The sequence below is a fragment of the Excalfactoria chinensis genome, chromosome 3 (genome assembly GCF_039878825.1).
Source record: "Excalfactoria chinensis isolate bCotChi1 chromosome 3, bCotChi1.hap2, whole genome shotgun sequence".
NCBI lineage: Eukaryota > Metazoa > Chordata > Aves > Galliformes > Phasianidae > Excalfactoria > Excalfactoria chinensis.
The window spans coordinates 103,238,710-103,263,696 of NC_092827.1; the positions used below are offsets into that span (position 1 = coordinate 103,238,710).

Genomic DNA, 24,987 nt, shown 5'->3' on the forward strand with positions numbered 1-24,987 from the left:
ATGTGAAGATAGGGCTACCCTTCTGTATGTTTTCAATCACAGCTATATCATAAATTGCTTGATTAAATTTTGGTGGATTATCATTGACATCTAGTACATGGATAACAACTTGTGCGATAGTGTTAAGACTTGGCTGCCCTCCATCTGATGCCTCCAGTTCTACTTCAAATTTCCTTGTGGTTTCATAATCCAGCTGCTGGCTCAGGAAGAACTGCCCAGTGGTCAAATTGACAAGAAACATTGGCAAGGTAGTTAGAGGTTTTTGGCTAATAATCCTGTATGTCACAAAGCCATTGGCGCCTGCATCCAAATCTGTAGCAGATACTTTCAGTAATTCCCTTCCCTGTGCTTTGTCTTCGGAGACACTCACTTCATATCTACTTGATGAGAAGACTGGAGGGTTGTCATTCACATCATCAATGACAACTGTTAAATTGAGAACTGCAGAAAGCCTGGGTTGGCCTTGGTCGCTAGCAATCACTGCTAAGTTGTAGATGTCTTGCGTTTCTCTGTCTAGCTCCTTTTTCAGCAAAATTAATCCTGAGGCATCAATATCCATTTTTCCCTCATCACCTTTCAGAGTATAAACCACCAACCCATTAAAACCAGTATCTGCATCAGTAGCTGGCACACTGGCGACAGGAGTTCCAGCTGGTGTGTTCTCCAGAATCTTAATGGTAGTGTTAGTTATACCAAACACAGGACTGTTGTCATTGACATCTGTAACTTGGATAAACACAGTAGCATAGTCAGTAGTAACTCCATCTGACAAGGAAATATTTAGTGTGTAATTATGCTGGGATTCATAATCCAGTTTGATTTTTGTCCTGATGATTCCATTGACGTCAACATCAAACGTTGCTGATTCTGTCAGTACTCTCAATATAACCGGTATATGGGGGTTTAGAGACTCATATTTTACCTGTGCAAGATAAAAATATTATCCATTTCAAACCAATAAACCACCACTTAAAAAAAGAACTGCAGTTTCAACTAAGTTCAAATTCATTTTACTAGTTTTATTTACTGAAAGTAAGAATCAAGCCTCAGTGTACACAGAGAAATACAGCTGGAGAGGATTGTCTCTTATTGGGGCATGACTAGGACAGAAATGTAAATAACTATAAAACAACAAAAACAATAGAGTTCAGTTTAACTTTCAGCTCTGCCTTTCTTTACAAAAAGTGAAAATATGAACTAACTCAGGCAGACAATAAAATATCATACTGAAACACATTGTAATCTCTCTGATTGGTATTAAACCTCCCACCTGTCTTCATAATTGCACCTGACAAGGAGCTGTCATAGTGCACTGCAGTGACCTGCTTGTCTAAGCATTTTTGGATCAAAATGAGGGACAAGTTCTCCAGAGCCTTCTTTGAAAATGTCCTTCCAACAGCTTTCAAATAGCTGCAAAATGGAGTCCTGGTATCTCATGTCTCTTGGTTTTATACATATCACAAAGGATGAGTGTACCTTTGGGCCACTGCAGTCTTTGTAGAACGTCTAAAGGCAACGAAGAGCTAAGAATGAGAGTTTCAAGTAGTTCTAGCTGTCTGGTTTTGCTGGTTTATTTGTTGAATTGTTTTATTTTTGATTGGTTGCATGGTTTATTTTTTTCTTTTCTTTTGTTTTCTTGATGGTGGGGACAAGTTGCGATGGTGGTGGGGATTGTTTCCAATGCTGGATGATAGCAGATGGTGTTTTATTTTTTGTCGAATTATAGACTTCAAATGATAGACAAGAGCAATGTGTAATAGAAATGAATCTTGAGCAGAAAAAAACAAGAACAAAAAATCCCCACAAACATAATTCAAGGGGATATAAACACTTTGAGCATGTAAGAAGGAGAATTTCCTTACAACTACCATGTCCTACACAAGAGATAAAATAAAGTTGTTCTTACTCTTGCCACTTCAACAGGACTGACTAGCTCTTCCTCCACAGACACATTGTATGTTTTCTGAATAAACTGGGGTCTGGAATCTCCAACTGCAAAGACATGTACTGGCACTGATGCACTCCTTGGATTTGTCCCACCTGCAATCAAAAGAAAATTGTCTCAGAAAACAAAACAAAACAAAACAAAACAAAACAAAACAAAACAAAACAAAACAAAACAAAACAAAACAAAACAAAACAACCAAAACCACACACAAAATGTCTTCTGCCTAGAAGTGTATATACATATACATATATTGGATGGACCAATGCACCTCTTGAGCAACTATGCTTCTGCCAGTATCCATTTTATCCACAGAATCATTATTTGAAGACACAACACTCATAATGAGAAAATCAGAGGGAGAAACACCAGAAGGGTGAAAAGCACTTCAGATGCACATGCAGGAGGGGGATATTCATCCTAGGTTACATTTATTTCTGTCATTCAGATTATAAATATTCATCATCAAATTCTCTGATACTCTCTTAAACCAAAGAAACTCTCAATATGTATGTCTAAGGAAACTACATTTGTTCCAGTCATCTAGATGGCTTTGGCATCTCCACTTTAGCTTCTCCATGCCCACATGGATGTGAAAACACAGACCAAATTACTCATTACATTTAGTTTTTATTTTACTACCTGTTGACTGAATTATAAATTTCTAGAATTTACAGAAACTGGAATATCTCTAATTTATAACATATATGCCCAAGTCTTGGTCTACTGTCCTGTGCAAAAGCAGGCAATAACTAAGTTAAAGGTAGGTGTGAGACTGACTCCTATGGACACATAGAAAATAATATGAAGCAAACTACGATACAAAAGCATGATCAGAAAGCAGTATTTTACTACAGACGCAATATTTTGGATGAGCAAGACAAATTTCCTCATCTTTAACAAACAAGAGCAGGTGAAAATAGGCTCCTAGATGATATTTTTAAAATAAAGTCTATCTTGTAAACATTCATTAAGAGAAAGGGAAGGAAAAAACACCAACAAAATGAAAACAACAACAACAACAAAACTGCATTTGAGGTTGTAGTGTTGGGCTGTACTAAAGATCTCATCTTACCATCAGTAGCTGTTACCCATAGGACAAAGTTCTTCCTCTCATTGGCTCTTAATGAGATTACTGCTTTTAAACTGATTTGTCCTGTGAATTCATCCAATTCAAAGTATCCATCTTCATTGCCACCAGCTAAGACAAAGCTTATTTCTCCATTTATACCATCATCTGGATCACTAGCAGCAACCTACAGAATAAATAATTTTACTCTAGATTTTTTTTTTGGTATTATTAAGAAACACAGAATTACTTATTCCTGTGTAGTCTGCAGAGAAAAATCATTAGTGGAACAGATACTTATGAATTAATATCATTCTCTTATCTCTCTTACAAAACTTTGTACCTCTAAATTAAAAACAATGCTTCAGCACAAACAACCTTTCAACAGATTTTACAATTACATCATTGGCTGGATTCTAGCAGCATTCTGTTCTCATTAAATACCTTGTAAACAACTAAGTCCAAGAAACTTATTCTCTCTCTCCTGTCTGTAGAATTCAGGATGTAAGAAAAACAAAAAAAATCCTTTATCGTTCACTCCCTGATCTGGGAAAAGATACGATAAGAGCATCTGTGATGCTGTGTTTATAGAATATCTAAAGATACAAGGTTCTAAATAAAATGTGGACAGTTTCTGAACTCAGAGAAGTTCAGAAAAGATTCCGTTATTCAGAAGGATCACTACACAAACCAAAGCAAGAACTCGGTCACACGGAAGTGCCATTTGTACTTAATATTTCTAGTACCTGAAGAACGGGCATTCCTGCAGTCATATTGTTGAAAATAACTTGTTCATATTGTGTGTTTGTGAAGGTTGGGCTGTTGTCATTTTCATCTAGCAACAATACGTTGATTGCAGATTGTGCCTCATTGTAAGGTGACAAATGATCTTTGGCAGTGACCTTGAAAATGAAGCAGTAAAAATACTGTTTTGTTTAGAATGTGTGTTCTATAAATAAGAGGAAGAATGAACAGCAATTGCAAGCAGAACAAACTCTATCTGCAGAGTTATTTCCCTCCAGCCAGTTCTAACGTCAAAGTCTGGATTTGATTCTTCAAGTAAGCTATTGATTCACTTTAGAGAGAGTCAGCCTCTTTCCATGTTTAGTCATCTGTTTGTCTCAGCTTGCCTTGGTAAGAAGCGGGCTTATTACCTGTAGATGAATAGATGATATTTGCTCCCTATCCAACAGCGTGGAGTTCCTCACAGTTAGAATCCCATCTTGGCTAATCTGGAAAGGACTGTCAGCTGGAGTAAGACTGAACGTTCCCTGGAAGCCTCCCTGAAATCAGTAATGACATTTGCTATTAAACAGGACACTCACCAAACTAATCCATTAGGATATTTTATTCTTAATTTCCAGGTGGAGAGCATTTAACCTTCAGGTGTAATTGAGGCTTTTGTTCCAGAAAAACTGGACTGAGAAACTTGGATGAAATACATCACCCAGGCTGAGAGCTACTTGTAGCTTTCTGTCTACTTCATACTTCTGTACTTTCATGTCAGGGACCTTCAGCAAACCAGGAGGAGTTTCAGAGGCAGAAAAAAACATTGCTCTTGGGTTGCTATACTTTCCTCCTCAAAGAAGTGAAATTATGTCTGTTATCATTAAATACATAAAGGAAGTCAGAAAAATGATATATCTATACCAACATTCACCATACCCATATAGTACAAATGCACTTTTAGGTATGTTTCAGAATTACAGAATTTGTAGCAACCAAAAATGCATTCATTTTACCTCATCTTTGTCAACAGCTTCTACTCGAAGAACTTCCTTTCCATTCGGGAAATTTTCTAGAATTGAGACATTGTAGCTTGACTGTGACAGAACTGGAGGATTGTCATTTACATCTTCAATAGTAACCAGTACTACAGCATCAGCTGTTTTCAGATTGTTGTCTTGCTGTGCAGCCTAGAAAACAGGGTTTATAGCTGTTATTAGGGTATAGAATTTACATCAAGGCATTCCACCTTAATGCAACAACATCACTACATACATTCAACAAATGTAGATCCCTTTATTCTGTGTTTTAGATTATGGAAACAACAGCTGCCAACTGTGCCTAATATTACCATGAGAAGCACTATTAACAGCAACATGGGCTCTAATACCAGTTTATGAAATTCAGACTTGATATGAATGTGTTGAACAGTAAAACATTGACTACCTCAATGCCCACAAAAAGATACGGACATTCTTCTCTGTCAACTGCAGTCTTTACTTCCAACATTCCACTGTCAGCATTGATTGAAAAAGCGTTGCTATAGGCTGCAGGTTTCACTAAAAAACAACAACAACAACAATAATAATAAAATAATAATAAAAAATACAGCAAGTTAATGAAAACAAAGCATAATATTAAAGCCAATCTGTCCTTTTTATGACACAGTCACAGCAAAATTAACAGACTGTAATGCTATAATGGGGTGGTAATAGCAGGGTGGCAAAGTCTTAGGCTACAGCACATGAGAATGAGCCCAAATCCAGCAGACACAAATGCAGAAATGAAGGAAAAAAGCTGTTTGACCTTGGAAGGCCTCAGGTATGAAGGGATCTCCAGCAAGAGATACCCTCCCCTTCACTGCCAACCCCTATATGAGATCTGGGAAGGGGCAGAGCCTGACTCCATCCCTTCCAGTCACTCAGATGCATTGCAAACCATCCCCTGGGTTGGCCCTACCTTCCCACTGGTGCTCAATCACTGCTTCAGGTTGGGACTTAGCATTTCTACTACACAGACATCCCAAATATAAGAATTTTGTTTTGTTTTGTTTTCCCCTCAAACACCACATTCTCAAAAGAAATTTTAGAATACTCAGTCACACTTCAATGGTCTCAAATTCAGTATCTCAGGAGCTTTTAGCAATTCTGTCAGAAAGAAAATCTCCCTATGGAACTGGTCCCGAATGAAAATCCTGGATAGAAGATTCTAAGTTGCCTTACATTTTAAATCAGGAATTATTTGCGGAGAAGAGGTTATGAACATGTAGGTGTTTTAAAAATAGTTGCCATAATAACTGAAAGTCAGCTTGCAGAGCAGCACTGCAGTGAAGATGTATGCAGTTAAGACATTTTCTGCCTGTACACTGTACTTCATTATCATTCTCCTTACTAATATAGTACAGCATAAGTTACTGCTTGAACACCTAGAAGAAAATAAAAGCTCTTACCTTGCTTGATGCTGTAATATACTTTTTCATTTATACCTGTGTCTCCATCTTTAGCAAATATCTTCTCTGGAAGAATGGACAAAGGACCCAACTAGAAAAGAAAGAAAACACACAAACTTAAATGTGTTCATTAAATGCATCACCATTCTGATTAAAAGAAGTCAGGTTGGAAAGGATTTTAATAACCTCATCTTGTGAAAGTTGACCCTGCCCACAGTAGGAAGGTTAAACTTGAACTTTGAGGGCCCCTTCCAGACCAAGCCATCCTATAATCCTGTAATCTAATCATTGGGATCCAGAAAGAAAGTATCTGTCTGCTATACTGGCTTTACAGAGTGAAGTGATGAGCAAAACACTTGATGCATATACTCTGTTTGCTTTAAGAAACACCAGACTCTGAAGCAGACTCTGATGGTATTAATATTAACAGCACTGCACATCTCAGTTCAACCACATTTCCAAATTTACAATATAAACCCTACTGCAACTCCTGTAAATTCTGTTTTTGTTTTGGTGTTTGTTGTTCTTTTGTGTGTGTGGTTTTTGGTTGTTTGCTTTTTCCTCCTGAGAAGAATCTGTTTCTGTGGCAGAAAGTTTCATGCTTCATATGATTGTCCTGCCTACGTGGTGCTTGACAATTGGCACAAATTAATCCCTCCATTAACCCTCAATTGTAAGCAGCTGAATGAGAAACATTCCTTGAGAGAAAAGCACTGTGGACAGGAATCGTTTGTTTACATTTACAGCATCCAGTGAAAAGCTTTTACCTTGTTTTCACTGATTGTTCCATTGTAAACTGATAGACTGAAATAGGGGTTCAGTGTGTCATAATCTTGTATGTTGATTATTAATGAAACAGTATCACTGTTGTTTCCAAATCTTTCCTGAAGTCCAAGGAGAAAATAAGAAACATTGTGATGAAAGGGCCATTTTTCAATAGAATATTAGAATACAGAAAAAACAGGATACAGACAGAGTACAAACAGAATACAGCAGAATAGTATTATTTGTATTTTGTAATGTCTACATTCTTAGTGTGAGAACTCTTTATCCAGTTCTTCCATTGAGAAATATAATTCTATTAATAATACTATCAAAAAGTAATTGTACTGGGCATGTAATACAAAGAAGCATGCAGGATGTAACAATGGTGCATTTGCAGTAGCTATACTATTTGCTCGATACTATAAATGTATGTTGCTAAATTACTTCTTTTTAGACCTAAGAAGTCAAATGCATAACTAAATCTTTAAATAATAATAATAAAAACAAAACAAAACAAAACAAAAAAACAGAAAAAAGACTGCAGGTGGTAAGCTGCAGTAATAGTAGGACATTAGATCTGCCAGAGTGATCAGAGAATAAATGAACTGTGTAAATATTGAAATGCACACAGAAAGGAACTTGGGCTGATTTTTATGAGTTCAGTGCAGTGACTCAGATATTAAGAATGTACAACTTTGCCCACAATATGAGTCAAGATGCAGACAGAACTTTTGGTCTATAGACTCTATAAGCAAGAGTTTTGAATCCCTAGGTTATAGACTTACAGAAAACAAGATATAATGAAGGAGGTATCACTGCAGAACTGCCTTAATTCCTACTCTTTAAATTTTATAGCATACCTTTGCTTGGACTGTTAAATTGAAATGGTTAACCTTGTTGTAATCCAAAGTTTTATTCACCATGATGTTTCCATCTCCTTCCCTTATATAAAAGTAATCAGAGTTCGGGCCCTGAAAAATGAATCAATCACATGTTTTACACAGTTAATAATGAAATACTTTTTTTTTTCTCTTGCCACTTTTATTATTAGACTATTCAAAAATGACTGAGAATTTTCCTAATGACATCTCTGGAAAATGCAAGTCCTTTTCCACTCATTTGATTGCCACTCCTCTGAGTGCCATTAGAGTTTTCATCTGATTTCTCTCATTCTATGGTTAGAAACTAAAGATTCCATGAATAGTAACATTTTCCCCTCATGAACTATGAAAGAAACAGACATATCAAGCTCAAAGATGGAGATCTCCATAGCTGATATCTAAAGTTAGCTGAAATAATCGTACTTCAAGTGGCTTATGCATACCCCTCAACAGAAATAAAGATCAACAACAAATCTTTGTAGTACAGTCTTTAGAAAGAGGGGAAACTGCTTCACTACTGTTTCTAATAAATACAAAGGGTTCCTTGGCTGTACATTAATAATGCTGCAAAACATTTCACAAACTTAAAGAAATAGATTCAGGCCTCACTGCGTACTAGACTGGTCTCGTGGTAAAAATTTTATGGTCATCACACTATTCTAACATTAAATGGTCTTTCTGATGCCATCACTTTGCTGGTTTGTAATAACAATATTGCAGTACAAGAGTATATGTTTGGATCAAGTCACAGACTATGCCATGTATGAAATATAGACTGGTGTTCACACTTCTGGGCAAACAAAGAATACTCACCCAAAGGCTGTAGCTAATGTGGCTGAACAAAGGTGACAGGTCTTTATCCTGAGCTTCCACTTTTATAACTGTAGAATTTATTGCAGATACCTAGAAATAAAGAACATCATGCTCAGCCACAATTCCATTTTGTTCTTGCTTCTGACCTTTTGCTCCAAAGCAGGAAAATGTAGCCAGCCCCTTAGAACAAGCAAATTAATTCTAATTTCTACTTTTGTTCAGGTAGCAGAACGTTCCTTCTTCACCTTGTACCTCCAGCTGGGATGCATGCAGCCCAGTCTCATTTACGCAAAGGCATAGAAGAGTCATGTAAGAGTGCATGTGGTTATCTGGTATGACTGGGCCCCAGAAAGTAATTTCAAATACTACATGAAAAATTGTTAACACTGACCATAACCCACCTCGGATACTGAAGTGTTATAGAGAGCTTGTAGAAATTCTGGAGAATTGTCATTTACATCTTCTAATTGTAAATCCCGTGAATTCTCTATTTCATTCTTCATAATGGGAGCAAAAGACATTAGAAATGACATCAGCAAGGTAGCAACACAATTCTAACATGTAATTTCATCATATAAAAAGAGATCTTCAAAGAGATACCCTTCAGTTCTAAAAGCTTTTAATGCCAGACTACCAGTTGTAACAATAGTGTTTGAGAAAATATTTTTAAAACTTTTTAATTTACCTTACTTTTACTGAGAACAAAAACAGTCATTCCAGTTGGCTTCTTTAAACACATACACCTTTTATAAGATAGTCATAACTCCCTGCATCACATCTCTGGTATTTCGGAAAATAAGACTTTGAATTAAACCTAGACAAAAAATATATATAGTTGAAAACACATCTTCTACTTACCATTCCAGACCTTTGGCAAACAACAGAGTAAAAGAGATGGTCACTCTAAAAACAAATAGCAAATAAATAATATTACCAATAGAATCTTCATATGTTTGTCAAATAATCATTATCTCAACATCTACATAACAAAAATATACAAAACGTCTACTGCTCAAAACTTCAGGTGTGCCATGCTGAATTGGCAGTTAAACATTCATGGTTACGGGAACATAGTTCAGCTCTGCCACTTCAACACGTCATACCAAAAAACATTGTTCTCTATATATAGCAAGTTCATTGCAGATTATTAACTGTAATGTTTAACTGGCTGCCTCTCCTCTGCTGCTGCTATCTGTCAGATCTTACCAACCACATATTGGCTATTCTTTGCAATAGACAATTGACAGGGAACTAGACAATACGTATACAAGCCTATAAAGTATCATAACATATTCAGGAAAATGTTTTAACTCATTTTAAAAAATATCCAAACGAGGAAATGATGTGCTAACATTGAAGTGCACTTCCATCAATCAAAAACTTCGACCATAAGAATTGTGTTTAAAATCTGTGTGGTTCAATTCTGCCAAGTAAATTCTACTCTGAAAAAGTACAAAAAAATGGCCTCCAGTTACTATGCAGAGTTATAGCATTTTTTCTATTCAGAGGCAACTTCAGTGAGAAAAACAGTATTGTTTTAGAGATCCTTGGTAGTCCTATAGAGCAACTACAGCCTTGAAGGTAGGCTCCTGATTCCTTTCAGCCAACAGAGGTGAGGGATCTATTCATGTCTGCAGTTAAGTACAAACATAAAAATCCATAGGATTAAAGATTGACTTCTAGAAAATTATAACCAGACAATCTCACTTTGATGAAGTAATTCATGTTACTTGGAGATAAATTTACAACTTTTATTACTGAGTAAAAATACACGATTAAGATCCACCTTGACATCCAGCTAAATTTTCAGTTACAGGAAACTGGAGATATACAGCACAGATATCACAGAGATGTGGATACTGAAATCTACACTGATGTTTCCTATGTGTCCCTTTTATACTAACCTGCATTGTGAAAGAATAAATATTTACTGTGTGCTTTTTATCACCAGCCAAGAAAACCTTTTATGTCTGGATTTTATATGCAAGGAAAATAATACCTCAATAGAATCAACATCCAGTGGCTTACGTGTCTTCACTGTTGCATTATTAGTACTAGAATGATACTCCAGCTCCACATAGTCTAAGTGCTCAGGGAACAAATATTCTTTTAATTTCAAATTTACATTGGGTGGGATATTTATAATCCATTCTATATCACCTGTAAAAGAAAGTGTAGCAGCTTAGATTGCTTGATAGAAGAAACTCATATGTTCATCTCAAATGTACTGATAAATTATCATTTGCTTATGGTTTAGTCAGACTATATATTAGTTTTGTATTTGTTATTATTAAGACAGAGTCAATATGCTGTTTTTTCAGTAGCAAGTATGTTTCTTGCTTTGTTAAACATCAAATCCATGTTAGAAAGCATGATTGGATTGTGTTCTTGCAAATAATCCAGTGCAGTGTTGCTGGCATAACTATTAGACATAGTTATCTTACATTTATCAAGATATCTGTATTCATGAAATAGCGTGCATCTTCTCATGGAAGACATCATCAGGGTTGCAAAAAAATCCCCTCTGCTCTCCCAAATCTTCCCTGAGATCTTAAATGTTTTCCATGATCTTCAGGAAGCATACTTGTTTGGTTTCTTACTCTATTATTTTCATACTTCATCTTTACCAACTCATTTAAGCAAACCTTACTGTTACAGCTCCATCTCTAACCTCAATGTGCAGGTTCACTGCCTGGGTCCCTAAACTTCTCTGGGTCCCTTCTTCTCCTCCAGCTGCAGGGAATGTCTGGAATAGTCTCAGGTACAAGTCCAGTGATATCAGACTATGACTGCTTGCAGAGATGAGGTTCAGTCAGATGGCAGTGAGCACAGAACAATTGTGCTGTATCTCAGAAATAAAGTGTAAAATGGATCAACTTAGGTTGCTGATACACCATCTAACCTTCCTTCCAGAGATGGACGCATTTGGGCAAGCAACGAGGTAGCTGCCTCACAAAAAGTGTTTTGTCCAGAGGAGAGACTGCCAGAGTCTAACAGAAAACCAAGGAAGAACTTAGAAAACCTTGTTTTTTACTTCTCTTCCTTCATTATCCTGACCCTCTGGTCATCAGCAAACTTGCTGAGGGTGCACTCAGCCCCATTGATGGCTGTGTCTATTCAGCTATCTCTGGAACAGTGGATTTATTTTCCTTATATTTATTTACCCTACTAAGCAAATTAAAGACCAAATTTTGCCTCAGATCAGACACACCAGAAGGCACAAATTCACCAGAGGGAGCAGTATGTTGTTTAGGCTGCTGCTGATGCATCCATTCACAAAAACTACTGTAAAAAACAAACAAACAAAAAACCACAAAAACTTATAATACAGATCCACTATAAATTACAGCTTATGCAAAGAGTTGAAGCACTATATGCACTAAAGAGTAAGTCAGATAATTCTAGGGTCAAATCATGATTTACCTGTATATTCATCTGAAAAGGTTGACAGCTGGAGTATGCGAGGTGTTGTGTCACAGTCTATGCTTGTGATTTCTAAAAAGAAAATAGAAAATCATGTACAATAAACAGAGGGACAATTTCCAGAAAATGCACAAAGTAAAAGATCTGATACTACATAAAACTTGCATACATCAATTCAAATTCATCAGATTTATTATGGTGATACCTCAAAATATTTTTCAGGATTTAGAACAATACATTACCTGAAAAAGATAAGATTGCTGGCTAATCTGTCCCTTTTCCCCCTCTTTTGTTTCAGTGAGGAATTTATAAGCAGCTACTGATACAAGTCTGAAAAGATGACTAGTTGCAGAACTGTCCTTCCTCCCTACCCTGATCAGAACGAAACTTTGGCTTTATTGCTTAACAGCCATGAATCACTGTACTTTCCTGTTCCCTGCCAAACATTTGCAGTTCAGGCATATCGATTCGCCTGAAATACACTCACCTTAAGTTGCCACTTTATAGTGTGATTTCATACAGAGGAGTAGTTTTCATGTTCTACACTACAACTCAGTGACACCCCTCTGCATTTTCTCTGTATGATAAAAAGGGATGGTTTTGTAGTTGTTGTTTTTCCCTATATCTACAAATAAGCACAGAGAAATCACACAAATTTTTCTCTTCCTTCCCTGACTAGAATTGCTCCACAAAGCTGACAGAATACCATCCATATTCTTATGGACACTTTTGATCTGACACGGGTTTGTATTGATGCTAAAGATGTCCTGCTCTTCTTCTTCTCATTCTCACTGCATATTCAAACTGGCAAAAGAAACAGTGAACTAATTTTACCTGTTAAGCTGATGTCTTTATATTTGTCCCACTCTACAGAATCTCATTTATAAGGAAGCAGTGGATAAATTTCTACACAAGTAACATTAACTCCTAAAAAATACTGCAGTGAACTGTTGCTGGTTACACCTTCACCTCCAAGTATTCAAAAGTCTACTTGGAAAAAGAAGGTTCTGTTTTATTGAAGAAGATTAGAAAGGTGGAAGCTTGAAAGTGTCTCAAATATTACAATACAGTTCAATAAAGGAAATTCAGTAATTAAACAAAAACTTCTATTATTCTTCTCCAAGAAGAATAAAATAAAATAAAATAAAATAAAATAAAATAAAATAAAATAAAATAAAATAAAATAAAATAAAATAAAATAAAATAAAATAAAATAAAATAAAGAAATTGCTCAGGTTTCCCTGGCAGTTCTCTGGATCCAGCAGAAACAAAGAATCATACAATATCCTGAAATGGAAAGGACCCATTAAGGATCATTGAGTCCAGCTCCTAACCAACACACAACAACCCAAAATCCAAACCCCATGTCTGAGAACATTGTCCAAATGCTTCTTGAACTCCGTAAATCTTGGTGCCATGGCTACCGCCCTGGAGTGCTTGTTGCAGTGCTCAGACACCTTCTTGGTGAAGGAGCTTTTCCAAACATGCAGCCTGAATTTCCCTTGCAGAGGGGAGGACGTTTCAGCATTTTCACTGTTATGAAATTTCTAGAGAAAGTTTGAAGGACTAAAGTTATGTTTAGGCACCCAAATGCTCCTTGTATGCCCAGATTTATCTAGTGAATGACATAGTTCTCAGTTTCTGGGAGAGAATTTCTAAAGACGTCATTACCAGTACAAAGAAGATCAGACTGGAAAATGGTAGCTACTTCAATCTGAATTGACAGGATAGCATAAAGGAATACAAGTGATCCCAACTTCAGATCTAAATGTTGTCCTATCCAGCTTTAGTCTAGAAATGTTACTCGGTGTCGGCTGCAGATACAAACTACAACTTACAAGTTCAATGTGAAAATCCAATAGCAGAGGTTTTCAACACATAATCACAGAGCCTCTTTGCATCTACAGATAACCTCAACTGGTACCAAGAAGATTGCTTGTTCAGATATTAAAAATCAGCAAGTTTTAAACCTCAAAGATTGTAACTTATATGAATTTAATAAACAATTCTATTTCATTAAAAGCAAGACTAGAACCACAGGCACTTATAAAAATAACATTACTTACTTTGTGCATTGAGACAGGTGAACATAAGCCAGCTAATCAGTGCAAAACACACAGATCCTGAATGCGCCATAAGCACTGCAGAAAAAAATATACTACCAAAGGCAAAAAAGATGGTTGTTTCTCATATGCAGTATTTTCAAAGATCCATTTCATAGGTAGTTTGCAACTATCTTGATGAATGCTTCAGTGACGAGGAAAAGAAACATGACAAGCCTTTGAGAAAAGTCCACAGAATATATAACGTGCTTATCATTTTCACCTCATGCGATCAAAGTCCATTTTGTCAGTAAAAATAAACCAACAAGGAAATACTGTTGTTTGTGCTACAGTGCAAGAAGCAAACAGAAGGTGTTTTTAAATTTATTATTTAACATACAGATGAAAATAAATAACTTAGAACTTGTAAGATGTTTCTAGCAACAGGTGATGAATCTACATATTCTCTGGAGAAGAAAGCTAAATGGAGCATGAAAGAGCAAGGAGCCACGTTATCCCTCTTGATTCTTGAACACTGGGAGAGGATGAGAAATTATTTGTCTGGTCATGAAGTTTGTTTCAAACACCTAGGGGTAACTGAAATCTACAGGTTGTTCCTTCACTTGAAAGCGACAACCATTTACTCAGAAAGAAAACAGCTGCCAAAGAAAGGTGAATCTCTGTTTGTGTCAACATTTTTTTGTCACCATGGATACAAAAGTAATCCCTATAGCTTTGGTGAAAACACAAAACAATAAAACTGCACATACTGAATACAAAATCATCATTATTATGCCTTCATAGCCTTAAGTAATTGAAATGGAAATGTGGGAGTAGTTCAATCAGGAGGATTTAAAAGTATGAAAAGAAGTTAAATCTCTGTTACTATCCCTCCTGAAGAAACGCGCCATCCAGACATGATTGACAATTCATGTAGTGATGTCACTACTAGAGAATAACAGCAGGTTGTTTTTTTTTTTTCCTGCATGATTGCTACCTGTATCCACAATGACCAGGTCTTAGCATGACTGTTTGGTGCACTTCACAATGCAGACCTATGCACAGAATACTTACTTGAAAGGGAAGGAAGGCAAAAAGGCAGGCAGAGAAAGAAAGGCTGGAGACTTTTCAGTGAGATAGAGGAATTTCCCATAGCTTGCGGTGAACAGCATAACATACATCTCTATACCACAGTACCACATCAGAGGCTACATAACCTCATGTTTGTGTCAATGAATAAATAAATAAATAAATAAATAAACAAAATTGTTCTAGCAACAAATCCTCCTGAGCTCCAGAAATATCTCAGTGCTGGAATCTTAACCCACTAAAGAAGATCTACTGTTAGATATTCCAAAGCTGACATGCAAGATGCTTTCTTCCAGCTCAGCTACTCTTCTGTGATCACGGCTCTAAGGTCACTCAAAGAGAAGCATCATGACAGTCCCTGATGAAAAGAAGATTGAGGGCGAGAATATTCTCCTTGGCCTCTCAGAAAAACATGGTGTCAGACTCTCCTCTGTGGGGATGGAGTGGGCACAGAATATTTGGTCCAACTTAGAGAGAGTCTCAGTTCATATAAGTAAGTTCCCTCCACAAAGATGATCATATGAGGGATGGAAATGGAAAAAACAATCATTCTAGGAGCTGCCCTTACTGCTGCTGTACAATTCTGTGACCAGCGAACTCAAATTATTCAATAGCTGGAGAAGCTGGTTAAAAACCTTCAAGACTGATAGAAGTTTGTAGGTAGAAGATCTTAGAGGGCAGTTAGAGAAAAAAACATTCACCAGTTCTCTTCCCATGAGCCCTTACAGAACAGTTGATAAGTGAGATGGCATTCCCCAGGGTGTGGCTTGCATGTAAAAGTAAGCCTGTATAATGTGAGAGCCCAAATATATAAGTTAGAAAACTCAGTGACCCTTCCCCACCCTCTAATAAAAACTGAGTATCCGCACAGAGGTCACAAGGATGATTACTGCTAATGTCTGGTTCACAGATGCCTCTGCCAAACACAAAGGAAAAGCGTGAAAATATCAGGCTGTGGCCCTAATGGTAAGGACTGATTTCATTACTGTCAATAAGTGAGAGGTCAGGGAGTGTATTCCAGCATGAATCAGGGTCCACAGAACATGTGCAAGGTCATACTGATTGGTATGCTGTCCTCAAAAGTTGCACAGAGTAGTTCCCTGTCTGGCAGCTAAACAATTGGAAAGTTAACCGTGCCCTAATACAGTGGAAGGATAAATGGCAAGAGATTCTTGCTATTGCCAAACATGGCCAATTTGCTGTACCTGCAGATAGCAGGACCCCAGTGAATCACAAACTAGCCAAGATTTCTCCCGAGACACAGAGAACCAAATGGTGACAACTAGGAGAGGCTTGTGGAAAGGCTATATGTAAAAAGGAGGTATACCAGTGCTCACACTCCTGAAACCCAATTCAATATAGTCAGATAATGATTCTCATTTCACCTCAGGGGTAGTACAGGAACGGACACAGAAGGAAGACACTAAATGGGTTTTTCACATCCCTTACTACCCACAGACTAATGGCATTGTGGAACAACTCAATGGCCTCCTCAAGAAGTTCCTAAAACTAGGGAAGCACAGTTGGGCTTCCTGACTGTCTGCTGCAATAGTCCGTGACCACTGAGGGGTACATGGATGTCTCAGTTTTAATGCCTTCTGTCCCATCTTCCCTTTGCTTTTGCCTGCAACTATGTTTGAGAGTTCATGTAAGGTAACAGCACACAGATACTCTCTGGGCCAACCAGTACTGATTAATCAGTCCAACATCAGGCCTGGCCCTTTGACCCTCACTGAACCTCTTAACAAATATACCTAAAAGGCTTGAGATCATTGAGGAAAATGTAAAAAATTAACCACTGCTGGATTTCACCTATACTCTATACCTTGGTTCCCCTGGGACCAGAAAGATCTCTCCCTGTTATTTCTTATATTATCAAATGCTGTTTCTACCAGGATGTAGATGGAGGTACTTCACCCACTGAAATTCAAAAGCTGATCTGGGAAATGCAAGTAAATTTGAAAGAGAATTTCAATCCTGGTGGCATTTTACTTATGATCCAGTTAAAAACTGTGCTACAGCCTTTGTCCTAATGATATGCAATGCTTCAGTATATACCACATATCCAGTCATTGTGCTGGTACTTAGTCAAAGTGGGGCTACGCTCTGTTCATTAGAACATAGAGTATGGACACAACAAAATGGACATGAATAGCAAACTGTAGATGTTAGTGCATGTGCTGTATGGGAAAAACAAGGATTTACTGTGGGAGTTATACCATCAAAGCTTGAGACATTTGTCTTGACAAAGCCTATAAACAGGAGAGGGTACATCTCTTTGAGGGTCAGAGATAGGACAAGGGGGAATGGTTTTAAACTGAGATAGGGGAGGTTTAGGTTGGATCTTAGGAGGAAGTTTTTCAACCGGAGGGTGGAGACACACTGGAACAGGTTGCCCAAGGAGGCTGTGGATGCCCCATTCCTGCAGGCATTCAAGGCCAGGCTGGATGTGGCTCCAGGCAACCTGGGCTGGTGGTTGGCAACCTTGCATGTGGCAGGGGGATTGAAACTGAGCATTGCGGTCCTTTTCAACCCAGACCATTCTATGATTCTTTGACACTGAGCAGAATACCTGCCATTTTAAAGTGCATCCTGATGAGACCCTATAGTGGAATTCCAAAGTCACAGTCTGAACCAATGGGTGGGAGGGGGGGGAGCAGAGGGCTACAGCCAACCCTTCTGCCTCCACGATACTTCCCATGCAATCTGAGTCTGTGCAGGTCACCCCATTTCCCCTGCCCTTCCCTCCTGCAGCACAAAGGTATGAATGGGAGAGGGTTGCATTCCTCAACTCGTCCGTTTCTCCAAACTGTTACCAGGAGGAGTGAGTTAATTTCTTTTTGATATCTTTTCTTATAGCACCTATTTCCCAAATAAAGGCTGTCATTGCCTTTGTTTTATTCTGCAGACCCCTGAAACTGTGCTTGTCTACATTTGAAAAGGATGTGTCTGTGTAAGAAACTCTTCTAATCTTATACTCATAAGTAATAATACTAAAGATTCAAGCGATCAAATATTTGTGTTTGTAACTTTATCGTCATGTGAAACATGCTCATGCCCTTCAGGTTTATGATTACTTACTGGTGTAACTGTATACTCATGTCTCTCGTATTCTACTCTTTTTGTTTTCGAGCCATTACAGTGGCTAAAATTAATATTCTGCCCCTTTCTCCAATATTTTGAGACATTAAGCAAACAGGCATAGCTCCACAGAACAGTAAGCACGTTTAAACACACATGTATGTGATATGATATAATCTTCCCTTTATACCAGCTGCAGATATGAAGAACATACGTATCACAATTTCTACAAAGAAATAATGGAAAATAATCCTATTCATAGATCTATCAGACTATTTAAATAGCATGATCAGTACTGCAGCAGTTGGATGAAAAATTAAGAATGTTTTTAAGAATAGCTCAGTCTGACATTTTGCTCACTTAAGCCATCTGCAGGGCAGGTTCCTCAGGAACCTCCTCCAAAACTAAATACTGATAAGTATTTCCACGTTCTTCTATATGTGGGATAGCTCAGCCTTCAACCATATCCTTTTCTTGACAGGTAAAATATCCATATCACGATGCTGCAAATAAATCAAAAAACACACAAGCATGACTGAAGTCATTTATGCACTCCTTACAAGTATCCATAGAATACCCACACATTTCTTAAATAAATTCCTTTTATTTCCATTAAACCAAGACAATTTCAAAATTAATACAAAATAAAAGAACAGTGTGGTTGGCAAGAGGGGAGAAAATGCTATACATCATGTATATTATTGTTATATGTTCAAAATGTAATAATATTGGCACATAAAACCAGCATTTTCCCTACACAACAAAACCAGCAGCATTTTCCCTCAGTTTTGGGTTAGTTATTCTAAGAAAAATAAGCATACATATACCCATACACAAGCTGGCAGCTTTCACAGCAAAGTCTACCACTTAGAACAATTCTCTATCAGAAGTCACAGAATTGTAGCAAAACACTTATTTTATTGCTTTCTTTTCCCCCTGCAGACTTCTTCAGAAAACAATAGTCTTCCAGTGTTCATTACAACTGCTTAAAGCCGCTTTACTACTTGCAAACAGATGCAGCACGTTAACAAAGCCTTATTTATTTAATAGAGATTGGAGCACGCCAGCAAAGGATACCATTCCTGCCCAAAAATCAAAGCTAGCGAGAGCTTTGCCTGTTAGTTTTATTGAGCACTGAAATTGCATTGGACAAAATAAACAGCATTTGTTTTAAATATTAATAAAAATCTTCCACTTTGAAAGCAGTATTTTCAAGCATTGCTATCCTAAGTCTTCTAATGCCCACTGAAAACCCACAAAACACACTAAAAGCCTGAATGGAGAGAAGAATGCGTTATAATCATGTTCTCCCTTTCCTCGCCCCAGCCTGAACTCCCCACTACCACCTCCCAATATCTTCCAGACTTAACTCCAAACTCACATTTTACAGTTGTGGTTCAGAACAAACTTTCTCTGAGTGCTCTTTTGACTTGCCACAAAACAGTCAGAATACATTTACTAGAATTCAGCCATTGCTATTACCACTCTCTTTGCTGATATGTGAATTATTTTCTAGGCAAATTACTTCATTTTGGTAGCCCTGGATCTTACATACACATGAACTTGTATTCTATTGTTCCAATTACAGAACGTGAAAGTGACTTCTAGATGGTACTATTAAAGCAGGTTTCAGAAAAAAAAACTAGACCCAAATCATCTACATGCACAACTCTTCATAATGATTCTTTTCAACTGAAAGGTGTCTAATTAATAGCATACCCTCTGAGTAATTTAGTAGTACAGCACTGAAAGACAGAACAGCTTTGTCTGGGCATGAGAAAGGAACCAAACATGGCATTGTGCAAGAGGAACCAGATATGATACTCAATTAAGTGTGAACTTCACATACAAGTAAAGCAAGTGTTTTACATGCAAGACCCGCGTCAACATGGCATTTAAATAATCTTTGAAGGTCTAGTTTCCATTTGTTAGCCACCTTCACATGAATGCGAGTTGTGTGATGTATGGAAGAAAGCCTCAGAACTGCACTAAAACTCTGCATTAACTAGTCTAACTCACAGCTACTGTACTGTCACTGACTTCAAGTGCAAATCCCTAGAGGACAGACCTAAAATGTCCTATCAAATACAACATAACATACATACATATATTCCAGGTGACTTATGTTAACACTGCTGATTGTATTCATAATTCAGTAGCTTTGCTTTTTCCTTTCCAGTATTTCTTTCATACTGGAAGGCATATTTAAACCTTCCCCCATAAAAAGTTAGTTGAATAAGTTAAATTTGTAGGTTTATAAAATATTTTCTACGCAACTCAAAACAACAGCCTAAAAAGCAACTAAATTTATATTTAAGAAATAATATATTTACAATTAAAATAAGTACCGATCTTACTGGATTTGCATTCATTTATCATACACAATAAAGTACAAGGCTTAAAGAAATAAGTGACTGCTTATCAAGTCAAGGCTTCTGGAGATGCATGTTCTCCATACATCAAGAGTGCCATACAATTTCAGGAAGCAGTACTGTATTCCAGCTACAATTTTTTCCATAAGACTTTATGTTGGACGACCTTGACCAAAACGGGATTTTGACCTGGATTAAGAGCACAGAAGAAACACATGCAGGTTAGTGTTGCTAGAATGCTTATTATGTGGTCAGCTCTCTGGTTCAGTACTTGTTAGAAACGACTTTCATGCTAAAGTGTAACCTGAGAAAAAAATAAATTCTCACAACTGTATTGAGAAAGCTGCCTTTCTGTCAATGCACCTGCAGGATAAACGATATATTCATACAAATGTATGCAATGAATACAGCAATTCAAAAAACTGTTGTGTCAAATAACTTTTTATGAAACCATTAATTCTGCAGCAGTAGTCACATGCGTTTTTTGAACATCCACAAGATATGTGAAGCATCCAGTGTATTCTTAGAAGTTTGTCAGCATCTAGAGACTCACCTGCTAGCCACATAATTTTATAAAGGAAGCTTACAGGGATATTGATGCAAGGAGATACATGAAATGAAGCACACTTAAACTGAAACAGTTTCCACCCCCATCCCTCCAAAAAATTAATATCCTGCTTTTCCATTTTAACTCACCTGGCATTCTTTTCAGCATTGATTGGTCGTGCATTGACCTGTGCTGAGGCCTTGATCTGAGCTTCAAGTCTCGAATAAATACCTCCTGCATACTGAAATGCAAAATAAATAAATTAATAATAATTAAAAAAATAGAGTCCACCAAGCTGTGACATTATTCCAATCTAATCGGTGTCTTTTCATAAAATAATTAGTATTCAGGAGAACCTATAGCGTACTTTCTTTAGTTAACATAACCCAGTACTGAAACATTTTTAAACCATCCTATTTTCCATGTTTCATTTTTAAGGGCAGTAAACATAAATAATTATTATTCAACTCCTTTACAAAACATATGTATATATAGATACATACATACTCAGGCTCAGAAGAAAATGAAGATTAAACTCAGTTCTCTGTTAGTAATTGAAAGAATGGTGGTTTCATTTGTTCTACACATTCGTTACAAAGGCCTCCTGCAATTCTGTAATCACTACATTATGATAAGTCTTACTTCTTTGCTGTCTTTTGACTTGATTCGACCAAAGTCTCCCAGTCTGATTTTTATCAAGTGTCCTGTAATCTCAGACATTCTCCTCTGGTCTGACAGAAAAAATAGTATTTTAGAAAAGAGGTTTTCCATACTACTGAATACAATGAGGACGACACACAAAACACACTTTAGTTAGATCCTATTTGCAAGAAGTAATTTTTTGTTTCTCAGCTCTTATAGAAGTCTTGAACAACAATACTCTATACTGTGATGAATAATTTAGCTTCAGCAGCATTCTGGGCAGATAGCAGAATGAGTCTGAGGAGTTACACTGAGATAAAAAAATTATATATATGGAAAAAGTTTTGAGGCAAAGACTTTCAGAACAGAAAAAAAACAAAAAACAAAAAACAAAAAACAAAAACTCAGATCTCAAAGATATAAGAAGCTGGAATCTCTGTAAGTTATGTAGAGCAGACTTTCCAAACAGAACATAAATGATGCTAACACAATTTGAATAGAATCTTGTTTTCTGTAAACTTGGAATTGCTTCCTAGTCTGAGAGTCCAAAGATGCCCATTTATATTTCAGCCTGTATGCAAGACTACAATGTAGTTTATGGTAGGTTTTCTTTCCTTTTTCCTGACACATATATTTTATTCCTGTTGAATAGATGAGATTGCTAATAAATGCCAATCAAATTCTGAAGTAACATTTTCAGGAGTTCCCAGCTAAAAAATATAAATAAATTTGCTGGGAACTAAATATATGTACATAATATAATTATATTATTATATGTTATTAATATATTAATAGTTATAATATATAATTATATTATATACACATATAGAAAAACAGTAATCATTATATATAACTACATATTATATATTATATTGTATAATAATTATATATAATTATTACTATTCATTTTATTTGTTATATTAATAATAATAACAATAATAATTATATATATATGTATATTTAGCTGGGGAAAAATATATATAGTATAAATATATTTATATAACTTAAAAAAAAAAAAATAAAATCTGAGATTGCTGTACGGCTTACTTGGATAGTACTGACTACTAACAACCTAGCTGCAATCTGTTCTCCTACAGATGAGCACTAAGAAAAAGCCACTTCATTTTATCTGAGATAAAACTCAATCTTAAGGTAAATTGTTGTATTTTGAAAGAATAACCATTACTTAATGAGAAATAATAATTTTCTTTGTATAATATTAACATGACAGCTAGACTCATGCAAGAACAGACCATCTTCTCTTTGAGCATCTTGGTTGAATCTTAGTGACCTGGAGGCATCCCATTTGCTCTGCTGCACGCTTACACTGATTAAAAAAGAAAGATACGTGCAGCGTTATCAGAAACCATTTCCAAGATAGGATATACTACAATATGTTATCAAGGACTTCGGAAATTACTTACGTGAATGGAGATGCATCTCGGGAACTTGGCTATAAAATAAATAAAAATATATTAACACAGAAACGCACAGAAACGCACAATTGTAGGGGTTGGAAGGGACCTCTAGAGATTATCGAGTCCAACTCCCCTGCCAAAGCAGGCTCCCTACACCACGTCGCACAGGTAGGCGTCCAGGCGGGTCTTGAATATCTCCAGAGAAGGAGACTCCACCACCTCCCTGGGCAGCCTGTTCCAGTGCTCCGTCACCCTCACCGTAAAGAAGTTCTTGTGCACATTCGTGCGGAACTTCCTATGCTGAAGTTTCAGCCCATTTCCCCACGCACTACTGAAAACAGACCAGTCTCGCCACTATGGCTCCCACACTTCAGGTATTTATAAACCTGGATCAAGTCCCCTCTCAGCCTTCTTTTCTCAAGGCTAAACAGACCCAGTTCCCTAAGTCTCTCCTCATAGGGGAGATGCTCCAGGCCCTTCACCATCTTTGTGGCCCTCCGCTGGACTCTTTCCAAGAGATCCCTGACTTTTTTGTACTGGGGAGCCCAGAACTGGACACAGTATTCCAGATGAGGCCTCACCAGGGCAGGGTAGAGGGGGAGGATCACCTCCCTTGACCTGCTGGCTACGCTCTTTTTAATGCACCCCAGTATGCCATTGGCCTTTTTGGCTACAAGGGCACACTGCTGGCTCATGGCCAATCTGTCGTCCACCAGGACGCCCAGGTCCCTCTCAGCAGAGCTCCTCTCCAGCAGGTCTTCCCCCAGCCTGTGCTGGTGTATGCAATTATTTCTACTTAGGTGCAAGACTCTACACTTGCTTTTGTTAAACCTCATCTGGTTTCTTACTGCCCAGCTCTCCAGCCTGTCCAGGTCTCACTGAATGGCCGCACAGCCAATCCTCCCAGCTTCGTGTCATCAGCAAACTTGCTGAGGGTGGTCACTATCCCCTCATCAAGGTCGTTGATGAAGATGTTGAACAAGACCGGACCCAGCACAGACCCCTGGGGGACGCCACTAATCACAGGCCTCCAGCCAGACACCGCACCGCCAACGACAACTCTCTGCACTCTGCCAGTCAGCCAATTCTCAATGCACTTCACCGTCCACTCATCTATCCCATACTTCCTCAGCTTTGTTATAAGGATGTCATGGGGGACCGTATCAAAAGCCTTACTGAAATCAAGGTCGACTACATCTACCGCTCTCCCCCCGTCCACCCAGCTTGTGACATCTTCATAAAAGGCCACCAGGTTGGTCGAGCACGACCTCCCCTTGGTGAACCCATGCTGAGACATGATCTTAAAGCATAAGAAAAATTCTCATCATTAGCTCAGGTTGTGTTCACAGCTCTGATTTTTTATTTATTTACCTTGTCAGACGGCTTCTCCTTTTTCTGAATACTAGGTGAAGAAGCCCCTTTCTTCGGGTGTTTATAGAATTTCTTTAGTTTCTCCTTTCTCCCTGCAAATTGAAGAAATATCTACTGACTGATACAACCATCGGTACTCTGAATTTCACAACCACATAGCTACAAAAGGATTTTCCTCCCCTATTCCTTTACAGTGAGAGTAAATGAACTACTTGTTCTTAATTTGTTAGTACTGCAGGCAAGTTAATACACATGGGTTTCTCTTTCCCATAAGAAGCACACATTAATTATCATACATACTTATATGTACTATATATACTAGTATATACTTATATTCTATATATATTATATATA

At 37.4% G+C, this 24,987-nt stretch overlaps 1 protein-coding gene across 2 annotated transcripts in view; it reads right to left on the bottom strand.

The window, feature by feature from the left end:
* Nucleotides 1-18,873: 18,873 nt before the first annotated feature.
* Nucleotides 18,874-24,987, bottom strand: part of SANBR (SANT and BTB domain regulator of CSR) — a 28,628-nt gene continuing 22,514 nt past the window's right edge. For both annotated transcript variants that reach the window (XM_072333433.1, XM_072333435.1), the window contains exons 16-21: nt 24,634-24,725; nt 23,269-23,297; nt 23,098-23,171; nt 21,845-21,933; nt 21,352-21,443; nt 18,874-20,844 (exon numbers count right to left, since the gene is read on the bottom strand). In XM_072333433.1, the coding sequence (XP_072189534.1) occupies nt 20,808-20,844; nt 21,352-21,443; nt 21,845-21,933; nt 23,098-23,171; nt 23,269-23,297; nt 24,634-24,725 (413 nt within the window). In that variant the 3' untranslated portion in view covers nt 18,874-20,807. The remainder of the gene's footprint in view (nt 20,845-21,351; nt 21,444-21,844; nt 21,934-23,097; nt 23,172-23,268; nt 23,298-24,633; nt 24,726-24,987) is intronic.